The sequence below is a fragment of the Diorhabda sublineata genome, chromosome 3, assembly GCF_026230105.1.
Source record: "Diorhabda sublineata isolate icDioSubl1.1 chromosome 3, icDioSubl1.1, whole genome shotgun sequence".
NCBI lineage: Eukaryota > Metazoa > Arthropoda > Insecta > Coleoptera > Chrysomelidae > Diorhabda > Diorhabda sublineata.
The window spans coordinates 30,043,799-30,056,844 of record NC_079476.1 but is presented as its reverse complement, the minus strand read 5'-3'; the positions used below and the strand labels follow the sequence as shown (position 1 = coordinate 30,056,844).

General features: G+C 29.9%; 2 protein-coding genes across 5 annotated transcripts in view; one reads left to right on the top strand and one right to left on the bottom strand.

Annotated features, from left to right (window-relative positions):
* The window catches only part of LOC130442103 (voltage-dependent calcium channel subunit alpha-2/delta-3), a 54,186-nt gene extending 51,307 nt beyond the window's left edge, over positions 1 to 2,879 (top strand). For all 4 annotated transcript variants that reach the window (XM_056776142.1, XM_056776143.1, XM_056776141.1 and 1 more), the window contains one exon: positions 2,572 to 2,879. In XM_056776142.1, the coding sequence (XP_056632120.1) occupies positions 2,572 to 2,676 (105 nt within the window). In that variant the 3' untranslated portion in view covers positions 2,677 to 2,879. The remainder of the gene's footprint in view (positions 1 to 2,571) is intronic.
* Positions 2,880 to 5,295: 2,416 nt separating this feature from the next.
* Positions 5,296 to 12,794, bottom strand: LOC130442104 (septin-1). The gene is made up of 6 exons (XM_056776144.1): positions 12,512 to 12,794; positions 12,259 to 12,451; positions 11,860 to 12,118; positions 7,431 to 7,635; positions 6,956 to 7,218; positions 5,296 to 6,891 (listed from the first exon to the last, which is right to left on the bottom strand). The coding sequence occupies exons 1-6, from the start codon at positions 12,533 to 12,535 to the stop codon at positions 6,762 to 6,764; spliced, it is 1,074 nt and encodes a 357-aa protein (XP_056632122.1). The 5' UTR covers positions 12,536 to 12,794; the 3' UTR covers positions 5,296 to 6,761.
* Positions 12,795 to 13,046: the final 252 nt, after the last annotated feature.

Here is a 13,046-nt window from a genome sequence, read left to right as displayed (position 1 = left end):
ACGCGGCTTAAGTATCAAACAGGTGATAGAAATAAATCAATGTTGACCCCCAGCATGAACTATCAACAAACTCATTATCCTCTTAAAATGTTCATTAAGAAACCTTTTCCAGAATAGTCAGACCAACTTTTGTTGTATGACCGCTGTAAATTTAGGTCTCATTAACAAACAAAATTGTTTGGTATTATGGTATATGTTATATTTGCATCGCGTTAACTCGAACGGGGTACTTTCGTTTTACATTTCCAATTATTATTTGCTCAGGCTTTACGAACAGTATCGTGGCTGTCAAACCATGTTTCATCCAAGTAATAGATTTGTCTTCCTTCATTACGATACTTCCGAATTTTTGTTATATATTCGTTTTTCCACTTTATCAAATGACTATTTTCCATTACTGTTTGCCTTTTATTTAATGTTTTATGTCTAAAATCATGTTTTTTTTAAATATTCCCAGTGTTCGTACCGCACACACCTCAAGGATATTTTGTTTTTCATTCTTTGGCGCGAAGATACTCTAGATTGTTAACCTATAAGAATTGATTTTTAGAAAATTTTCTGAAACATTCTTTTTGCGTCTTATTGTCACACATAGCCTTGCAGTATTCTGAGAGGTATTTGTCAAAAACGTTGTTTTCTGGATAGCATCTCTTCTGGAAATTCCTCGACTGCAAAGTCGTTAAAACAGTCGAGTGTCTGTTGATAGATGTTACCGTCTCTTTTTAACTGTTTGGCCTCTCTCTGTGCTAGAATCTAGTTGGACGTTTACCAAATCTGTAAATCGACTTGTTAATGTTTGACCTTGAAGGCCACGGCTACCACATACTTTATTGTTCAATTTAAGAATAGTTTGACCTTATATACCGCACACTTGCACAGCTCATAACAAACCACTGACTCTGAACCTGAAACCCTACTAAAAATACCTACCTGATGATTATAGAAAAAATTTTCTATTCGTGTATAGCATCCTATTTACGTTCATTATTTTCTCAGAATTATTGGATGTAGTAACTGGTTTTATTTAGGAATTCCAAGGGATTAATTTTTGTGTACTGTTGTTTATCTATAACTTTAAATGATTCACTGATTCTAAAAATTAAATATTATAAGAGGACCTGGACAAGTTGTTTACTATTCAGATAGTGAAGATAAGATTTACGCTAATTGATGACCAGAATTATTTGTAAGATATTTATTTTTCTTGGTTGTTCTTTAATAAGCGCACGGTTTTCTCATTTATAATATTTTAAACCCTACACCACTGATAATATTGAATTGGTGGTAAATAATAATTACAGGGAGTGCAATAGAACGTGCAGTTATTTAGTATAGGCTAAAAAATACATAAGGTATTGTTCAAATAAAAGATATGATGATTAGATAATTAAATGATGTTTATTTTTTAAAAATTACATTATCCAAATGACGGCACTCCTCTAAACACGAACGCAGATTTGTGAAAACTCTTGTCATTAAATATGTTGTGATTTCTGCCATTTAGTGGCGGATATTTTTCTTTAGCTGATGTCCCTTGAATTGTTCATGTAGGCTTTATACTTGAGGTTTCCCCACAAAAAAAATCAAGAGGCGTCAAGTAAGGGCTACATGGGGTCCAAGGGATATCACCTCTTTTGGAAATCAGTCTTGCGGGAAACATCTGTCTCACAGCCGCCATAGAGTCATTTGATGTGTGACAGGTCGCTCCGTCTTGTTGGGACCAAATTCTCGTATTCGCTTCTTGATCTCGCAAGTTCTGGAGTCAAATATCCCTCTAATATAACATAGCGGTCGGCATTAGCGGTGATGTTTCGTCCTCATGAATCTTCAAAGAAGAAAGGATCAATAATTCCTTTGCTTGAGATTATTGCCCATACCGTTACTTTCGGACAATGCAGTGGTTTTGATGTTCCATTTTTGGTCCAATAATGACGATTTTGTCGGTTTACGAACCCATTTAAATGAAAATATGAAAATGAGCCAGATCTGAAAAAAAATGTAGTCAAAAGTGGAAAATCTACTAATCATTTTTTCAGCAAATGCCAACCTTGCTCCAAACTCGGTATCTTTTAATTCCTTTGTTAACTAGAGCTTATAAGGATGCATTTGAAGATTAAACTTCAAAATTCGTTGTAAACTATGTCGCGACAAGTTAAAACGTTGAACCGGTCTCTTCAAAACGCTTAACCCATAATTTTCACCTCGAACTTCATTAATGTGTCTTAATCCATATTCTGGACGATACAGTCGCCTTTTCAAGACGTATGAACGACCATTCTCGTAAAACGTGCAAACATAGAAATCACGACGCTTTCGGTCAAAGTGACTCATGGCTACTAAAACTCCACGAGAGCAACTATCCAACCCCGCTAGGCTCCCCCCCCCCACTCACCGTTTACCTCGAGAAAAAAGATGATGCATATTCGACGAATTCCCAGATATGCACAATTTTTTCCTAGTTGGCGCATACTACATCTATGAAATATTTTGTAAACAAGAAAACTATAGTAATTTAATATTAAGGGTCACCTAGAATATTGTATACTTACCTGTTATTATTTTTATTTATAGGAGAGTGAAATCAAAATTTGTGGAAAAGCTTCATACATATCACCAACAAAACTTGTACCTACGTTACTATTAACCATTTTATCAAATTTTTTCATATTATCATAAAATTTATATAACATGTAGTTCAGAAATTTTTCAAACATCTGTGATACATTCAATATTCTCTTGTCTTGTTAAGTTTACCTTGATATTATTGGTATCAATGTATGTCATTTTTATTGTTTTTGTAATTTTGTTAAGAAATAATTGTTATTTGGTTTATGTATATTTTATGTAAATTTATTGAAATAAAAATAATTTATGATTAACCATTGCAATTTGATTATACCCTTTTCTCCTTATATAAACTATAAATTGTCCTACGTATAAAATCTTGAGTAGCTTTGTCAACTGATTTCAGTTTCTCTTTACATGTTTTTTAGTTCTGTGAATGATACACAGCAACCCCTTTCATATTTACTCGTAAATGGAAATTTCATTTACTATAGTTAATTTAACAATTCTTATAATGATTGCATTATCAGATTGCTAAATATTTTCCTTAGCTAATAAGGCCCGAGATCGCAATGTGTAACAAAAAGAGTCCTGTTTTTTTGGAGCTTTAAGACATCATTCGATTCCTCTACGGATGTTTTAAATACTCGTACTCTCAACACGAATGTTTATAAGTAATTTCAAGGGCAGCGCTTGCCTAGACAAGTGAAACAGAAAGACAATAGACAAATATCCTATTATTTTTGTCTTCTACGCGCTTCGAGAAAAAGGCAAACCAATTGATTATGACTGGTGGATTGATTGTGCCTTTTTAGTAGATATGTATAAACACTTGACTGATCTGAATATAAAGTTACAGGGTAAAAATTTAATTGTCACTCAAATGTATTCATATATCCAACCCTAAAAAATCAAACTTTGGACCATTTCTCTCATATAAAATCATTTGGCACAGTGAACCAAAAACAATTGGATGAATATTCTCAAATTTGATTACGGAATTCAACAATCGTTCTAAAGACTTTCACAAACTGAATGAAATTGAATTCCCAATGTTCAACAATCCATTTAATTTTTAAGCTCATTTCCCAGTTCATTTACAAATTGAGTTGATAGATCTTCAATCGGACAGTATTTTGAAAGAAAAATTTTATGAGATTAATGCTTTTACATTTTATATACAATATTGCAAGAGTTTGGATAATTACCCGGAATTAAAAAAGCATGCAGCGTGCATTCTCTGCATGTTTGGTAGCACCTATTTATGTGAGCACATGTTTTCCGTCATGAAAATAAATAAGAACAAACATCGCACAAGACTTACGAATGAACATCTCCAATTAATTCGTAAAATAACAACAACTAATATGATAACGGACATCAATGAGCTTGCCAAAAACAAGAGAAATCAGGTATCTGGATCCTTGAGCTCAACATAATTACCTACCATCTTTTATAACTTTGATATGATTTTTAACAAACGTATATTATATACTTATATAATTTAATAAATAAAATGTTATAATTCAGTTCATTTTTTTTTATTTTTAATCTTTCCCACCTACGAATTCAAAATTTAATATGTAGCCCTCTGCAAAATTGAGTTTGACACCTCTGCACTACAATGTGCAATATCATTGTCTTCATTCCCCCTTGGTCTAAAGAACGCCATATTTCTATTCATTTGAAGAAATTTATGAAGTACATGAATCTCACCAAGCCATGCCACCGCTAATCGCAGGCTGTCTGTCAGGAATATTTGCGATATTCACCTTAATTGAAATGAAACCGACCCTTTCTTGAGAAGAATCATCACTGGTGATGAAAAAGAGTCCTGTACAGTAACAGTTCGAAAATGATTATGGAGCAAACACGATGAACCAGCACAAACCACATCCAAAGCTGAAAAATAACTCATGCTGTCAGTTTGGTAGCATTACAAAGTTATTGTTTTTTGACCTGCTTCCAAGGAACCAAACAAACAATTCTGATGTTTACTATCAACAATTAATAAAACTTGATTAAGCAATCAAAGAAATCGCCATGATAATGCAAGGCCTCACACATACTTAACAACTCATGGGAAACTATTGGAACTTAGCCGGGAAATGATGTTACATCCCCCATACAGCAGTGATTACCGTTTATTTCGAAGTTTGCAGAATTCTTTGAACGGTCAAACTTTTACAAATGACGATGACCTTCAATCGCACCCGGTTCAGTTTTTTGCTGATAAATACCAGAAATTTTAGCGCGGAAACATGAAGCTGAAAGAAAGATGGCTTAAAGTCATTCAGTAAAATGGAAAATACATAAATGATTAATAACTATTCTTTATAGACAAGAAGTGTTTTAATTTATACTACAAATCCGAAATTACTTTGCCGCCAACGCTAAGAGGCTCAAAATTCATGGACCGCACTATGCAACATTTCTTTGTATTTAACTTTATATATAGTATTATGCTACAGGATAACTCAAAACCAAATGTTCATAGTTAAAAAGCTAATCAGGCACTTTTGCTTGTTACAAACTTCTGAGACTTGCCCAGGGGTTTGAACGTCGTACATATGAGCGCTTTTCACTATCTGATTAAGTGTCTGCCAAGCGTAACAAAAGAATAAGTTGTTATTATCTATGTTAACTTGAAATAATAGCCGAGTGCTATTATTGTAATGTTCCTTCTCTTCAATGGATTATACTACAAGTATACAGGAAAAATCAAGTAACTAGCAGTAATAAATGTATATTTAAAACAGTATTATATTTTTTTACAAACTTATTAATATAAAAATACTAATTTACTTCAATCTACATATTTTTTTCGGCAAATGTCACTTTAAAATATCTTAATATGATAAGTAATAGTAACAAAATATTTCATTTTTTATATAGAATTATATCTAAGAGATTCGATAAAAAAATAAAAATACAAGCCATTCATCACATGGGTCAGCCCCCTTCTAAGTTCATTAAAATATTCTATCCTAAATTTTTTGACACACAATTTAAATATAATTTTATTCCATGTAAAATATATAAATAGGGACGTTTGGCACTTTGACAAAAGCATATACTTTAATTTTCGTTAAAGTTCAATAAATCTCTACAATATTTTTTTGGAGGGCACTTTTCTAACAAATTATAAGCCAATTGCAACTATTATTTGCAGTCTGAAAATCGGGATGTTTTTACTTTTTTTGTTACCACCAAAAGGTGTAATTTACTGAAAAATTATTACAAACAAATATGAAACAGTAAGAAAATTAAGTCAGTGAAAAAAAGAACAAAACAAGGAGACTGTTTAATACTTTTGTCATTTGTAAAATAAAAATATGAGAGAAAAAGAATTTTGACACGCCAAATTATTAGACATTAGTTTAAATTAAAAAAAAAAATCTGAAATTACTACAAGCATGTTTGTTTAAAAAGTTTACCATTTTAGTTTTGTTTATTTTTTTAACACTATTACAATTATTAAGAAAATTTTTCATTTTTTTATGTTTTCCTTGCTGGAAATACTACAAGCACATTAATTATGGTGTTCAATAACCTAATAAAGCTATGATTCAAACTTAAAATGATTTTACTTTCCTCCAAATTAGTTTGGTCAACTCTCCCCGTACACTGGTTCAAATGGCCCTGTTGGTGGGGAGACTTGACTCATATCTCATTTTTTATAAAATAGTCAATACATTTTCCGACGCGTTATATTAAAAATACAATTAAGCACATATGTAGCTACTATAATAATGTATCTCAAAAATCTGTAATCGATTCTCTAAACCTGATGAACAAGAAAATATGATGAATTATGTCAACTCTCCCGGACTACCCCTAATATAACTGAAAGTGGTAATTTAAATTATTCCAATCCAACTTCAAATTTTTGATATTTTTCCAAAATGATTTAGTACTTTAATTCTTCGAATTCTTTGGCTGCCAAGGAATATTATATTCCTCATATATATAATTTCATCATTGAAAATTTACATTTTGGTTCAAACAAGCAGATAACTTATTCATAACAATTAATGCAGTTGCAGTGTCAGAAATTTGATAATTGTATAAATTACTACCTCTATGTATATAATACAAATGTCAATGGAATTGAAGTTTTCAGTGGGCTAACTGATGTGAAACATAATAATATTGTGTATTTCAAGATATGCACAGCTAAAATATCATTAGTTTATTTACTGGGTCGTTTGCTGCATCTTTGCTTGCATTGCAGCTATCATTTCTTGCATTCGTTTGAGTTCAGCCTCTTTTTCTTGTAAAATTCTATCTTTATCTCCAGATGTAACTGAACTTTTATCATCCACTCTGCAATAATAAAATAACAATTATAAACACAATAGTAGATTTATAACTTGATTGTAATACTTACGTATTTCTTTTAGTTGTAGGACCTTCTTTAGCTAACCTTTCGGATCTATAGTTTTCATAATGCACTTGTTGCGTTATCTCTTGAAGATCTTGCATGTGTGTAATTAACATTGTTCTTAATTTTATAAAATCACAGTGTTCAGGATTCTCAACTTCAACAACGCCCCAAGGATACAATCGTCCTTTAACTTTGCGTCCTCTCACTTCTAGTTCTGTATTTGCACCACAAACAGCAAAAGGAACTGCTTGTTTTAATTGTCGAACCTAGAGAAAATTTGGTTTTGTTAAAATTAGTATCAATTATTGGGAAGCAACAATACTCAGTTTTTCACTGAGCTCTTCTTTTGTTGAAGATGAATAAAAATTTACAATTATAGGTTGTAATAGTAAAAGATACTAAGTTATGGCTTCAATTCATCTTACTTAATAATTTGTTTCGTTAAGATTGAATTTTTTTACATTTTATTTATAAATACCTGTTCTTTATATTCTTCATCTTCATCTGAGTCACATTCAGGTAGAGAGTATATTCTTATACCATTTTGAGCAATTTCATCTAACACAGTTTTCTTCAATTTTTGCATTTCTTTTTTAGTTAAAACATCAGCTTTGGCGATTACAGGAACTATGTTTACTTTATTATGAAGTTTCTTCATAAATTCTATATCTAAAGGTTTTAATCTATAAAAAATTAATCAAAATAACATAACTAGTTCATTGAAATAAATAATTAGGAAATGGGTAGTTCAGTTATTTTCAAACAATTTACTAACGATTTGTAATATTTTTGATAACTAGTATTATGACTGAATGGAGAAATAAGAATTGAGGTAAAATAGAAAAAATATTATGAAAGACATACATCAGTAATAATAAAAAGAATGAAGATTATGAAATATAGTAAAAACAGAAGGACAAAGTGAAAAACCTAGTAAAAGAAGTCTTGGGAGAAGTTTTGAGAAAAAAAAGGAGAAAAACGCAAATAGAAATGTGAAAATACTGTATCATATAGTGAGATCAATCAGAAAAGAGAAATCCAATAACTAACTTAAAAGCTACAAATGATAATATTATAACCGAAAAAAATGAAATATTAGACAGATAGAAGAAACACTTTGAAGAGTTACTAACAGCAGGGCATATAGAAGCAGAAAGAGGCGAAGACCCTTAAGCAGCATTAGAACCAATAAATCAACACAAGATTGGATATTCATTTTGAGACAAATAAGAGAAAAAGTAACAGATACAGACAGTGGGATTAATGTTGCAGCAGTTGATTTAGAGAAAGCCTTTGATAATATAAACAGAGAAAATGTATGGAGAATAATGAGGAATAGAAAAGTTAGTAAGCAATTGATAAACATAGTTAAGAATATATATAAGAAAACAAAGAATGTGGTACAAGTCAGCGGGAAGACGACAAGTAATTATGTAACTTACAGAGGAATGAGACAAGGAGGCGTTCTAAGCCCGTTATTGTTTCTCTTAATCATGGATGAAATAGCTAAAGTAGTGAACAAAGAAGGAAAGAAAACACTCAGGATATAACAGATTAAGACCAATCTACATAAATGAACTAATGTATGCGGATGGACGTCCAATATTAGCTAACACAAAAGGTGAGCTACAAAACGAAATACAGAAATGGAGTAATGAAATGAAGCAATAAGAGAATAGATATTAGTAAATAGATAAGCATACAAGACAGAAATAATGAAAATATCAACTCAGAAGAAATGAAATAACTGTACAAATACAAAAACTAGAAAAGAGGAGCGTTAACAGGCTAGGGATAATCGTAAGACCAGATGGAAGTTTTGACGATGATGTAACCAAAGGGTAAATAAGACAATATCTACATATGTAGTCCTGTACAGAGTATTCTACAACAAAACTGATATAACAAAACGTACAAAATCGAGAATCCACAAATCAATACTACTCTACCATTGCTGATATATGGTTGATAATTCTGGGTGCTAACAAATAAATTGAAGCAAAAAATAGCATGTGAAATAAAGATATTGAGAAAAATAGCTGGGTGAAGAGACTCGATAAAATAAGGAACGACATAATTAGACGCGAATTAAACTTAGTGAGTGCAGTGAAAAAATCGAACAACAGTTTAACGTGATGTGAGAAACTGAAACAAATAAAAAAAAGCAGACCTAGAAGAAAATAGAATGGAGAAATAGCAAAAAATCTGGAAAAAATAAGATTAAATGGGACACGTGCTAAAGAGGAAGCAAAGTATAGAATTAAATGGAGAAAAAATATCACCTCTACGCCTATGGTAGAAGAGGTTGTGGATAGTGAGAATTATGATTATTAGCCTCGAATTCCGTTTAGGCTTTATGAATATTTTTCCAGTAGCACTGAGATGCTAGACTTAAGAGTCAACAATGAATTGGTGTGTAGGAATTTTTAAATACTAATATCACAAAGAAGGTCTTCCTGCATGTTCTCAAATTACTTAAAACTTATTGATTCGATTTTCAATAAATTTTCTCCAATAAATAGAGTGCTTAACTAACTTTTACTAAATTTGATGCACATTATTATGATTTTTTACTCCATATAATTAAAATCAATGATTATCTCAGGGAGTTTTTGCAAAAAACTCAATGTGTGCGAAAATAAACACAATCAATGTTGTGCATCAAGTAATATTTCTGTTTGTTTTCACGTTTACAATATCTACTTAATGAATCAAACATTAAAATACTTTAAATAGTGTAGACATTATATTTCATTTACAGATAAAACATTCAGGATAATATGCTCTATTACCTGTTTGTTGAATCATAATACAAAAATGATTCTGTTATGATTTTAACAAGTAGTTTTCCATTATAAAAGGATACCTAAATATTTAAAAAGATAATTGAGTTAATGTATTATCAGAGAATGAACAATGACCCCATAAACATATCATTACTGATCTTCAGTCATTTATATTCCAACTTTCTTTGTCAATGTTTATTTAAATTTAATAGTGCTTAAACAGCATAATAATAGGAACTGACTGCATATGAATGGGCTCCAATAACCTAGTTAAATTTGTTTAGTATGCTAGTAATAAACAAAGTTTTTATTATATGAAAGTTTTTATATAAATAGGTACCAACAATAACTAATTTTTAGTTTTATATTTAGAAGAATATTATACAAAGGAGCAACTCATAGACGTTTTAGAAACAAAAATAATTGCCAAAGAGTAATATACTGTAGACTAAATAGCAAAGAATGGACACACTGTTTTACAATTACCTGTGCACTCCTGTTTTAAATCCAATTGAATTAATATGGTCCCAATTAAAAACACAAACAAGAACTAATAACACTTCACCCAAAAAAGTCCTCATCTTTTGTGGAACTTATAATAAAAAAATATATGCAACTACCAGTTTTAAATAAATTGGTAATTGATATAAACGACAATGATTTTTAGAAAGATGAATGTGATGATGGTAAGTTAGAATAATTGTATTCTACCATATGTATTATAAATGAAGACAGCAGGGGAAAAACTTGGAAAGTGACAATTTTAGAATTTTCCAGGAAATTGTCATAGATATGAAGTTGAAAAGTCATTTACCAGTATGATTTTACTTTTGTACAATATTCACTGTATTGTATCTCTATTATAGTAACAAAAGGAAGAAAAAACAAAAAATGGTTATAATAACTTTTTCTGTCAAAGATCTATGAGTAATTTTCATCAATTCTAGTTTTTGCAATACAAATAAAACTTTGAAGCAAAAAATTCATCTTTGTATTTAATTTTACTGAAATTATCTTTGTTTTTTTATTAAGTACAACTCTGTAAAATTAGGGTTTTAAAAGTGAGAACATATGTAATAAAATTTTCACTATCTAATGACTGGCATTATACAGTATATTTAAGTGCATACATATGAAAGCCCCTATAAAAAAGATTTACAAAAATTTGTTTCCAATAAGAAACCTGTGGTCATCACTTATTATATAATTTGAATTTACAATTTGAAAGATATTGATGCAATAAGAATGAGAAAAAATTCCACATCTCTAATATTAGGTTTATCTCCAAAACAAAAACAGACTGTTTTGATTTATCTTGTATACCATATGTTGGTAATAAAATCCTAGCTGTTTGAATTTAGTTTGAACAGGAAATATCTTTCATTTCTTCCAAGATTTTGTTAGATAAAATCAACATAGCAGATTATAACAATATAAATAATAACTGATTTTTTTAAATTAAATTCAAGGAAATATTTTTTCTTAACTACATTAAATACAAAAATATAACTCTCTTTATAATATTTTTGATACTTTAAGCCCCAATAAGAATAATTTTAAAATAAATAATCTCCATTTTCTAAAGTTAATATTTTTTTATGTTGTAGCATTTATAAGCAAGATACTTTTTTGTGTAGATGCAACCAAGATAAATATGTAATAAAATATAAAATAAAATATTAACTTTCTTGATTTTAGGCCTAATTTAATAGAAAAAAATATTGTTTTCTCTGGGTTGAAATACACTAGATGATGAATCTTATTGAAAAAAATTGAATGAAGACTTTACCAATTTTTTCAATAAAGAAATAAAAACAGTGGCCAGATATCAAATTTCAAGAATATAATTGAAGAAAAACAGTACAGGTAAATAATTAGGATAGAGATTATCATTAAACAATGGAGTTGCGAGGTTTTCTATTTAGATTTTTAAATTGTATCAGATTTTTAGTACCTTCTTGAGTTTTTCTATTATATATGTCATAAATTATGTATGTAATGGTATAAAAATGTTGATATAAGAAAAAAATGGAATTAGTGGTTTGCGCAATATATGTGTAAAGATTTTAGTGATGCTTATATTGATAAATTATTATATGAGTGAAGAGAAAAAAAACTTACCCATGCCCGAAGGGTGAGATAAAATAAAAACAGCAGTGAACTCTATTATCCATAATGTTCTTTCTATTCAAACCAGATTCATCTTTTAAAAATCGTTCAAACTGTTGGTTAATGTAACCAATTATTTCCTCAAAGGAATCTCTATTGTCAATTGCATCTCCGTATCCAGGTGTATCCACTACAGTAAGCCGCAATTTAACTCCCCTTTCTTCTATTTCAACAGTGGAAGGTTCTAATCTCACAGTCTGTTTCATTTTTTCTAAAAAAGAATTAATTTCAAAACAAATGCCCAAAACTTACTTAAACAGTACACACTTGTTATATTAAATGGTACATTATTTGATAACGAAATTTTAAGAATGAAATAAAATAACATAATTAATGGCAGTAACAATTTACCCATAGCATCTGGAATAAGTCTTTCTGGATACAAGTCAGTCAAAAATAGCGATGTAACTAAAGTTGATTTTCCAAGTCCACTCTCCCCAACTACCATCAATGTAAATTCAAAACCTTTTTTCACAGATTTTCTATGGACTTGATTTGGAAGGTTTGCAAAGCCGACATATCCTGGAGTCTCTAAACTTGAAAACTGAAAAATGTTACAAGAATATAAACAAAAGGAGGTAAAAATTATTGTTTATTCACTTACATTTTTCACCGATTCACTCGACATTTTGAGATACTGCTACTTTGGAGCTAAATTACAAACTATTTATTTCAAGGAGATATACTATTTTGTCTAACTGAGTTATAAAGTATTTTAAATGAAGTACTAATGATTGACATTTATTGTACCACGGCCATTTTCAAACTAATCTGAAATGCTTCTGTTTGATTGGAGAATTCAAACCAACAAAAGTGGGGTGTGGTTGGTGTGATTCATTTAACAAACGAGATTCCTATAATATTTTCTATTATGGCTAGCGTACCATAAACGTGGATTTATTGAATGTACCGCTTTAAAAGCAATTATTATTTGGTAAAAACATATTGACATCCTCGGAATAAATTGATTACATATTAAGATAATGAAATGTTTTATTTATCATTTTACTTGATATTCTTTATTGAACAATTTTTTTAAATTTATTTTTGTTGCTAGTTCTACATATAACGCAAACCAGGCCTCATTAAAAAAATACAAAAGATTTGAAAGTCAGTTGCCTGCTCATCATTTAATTATG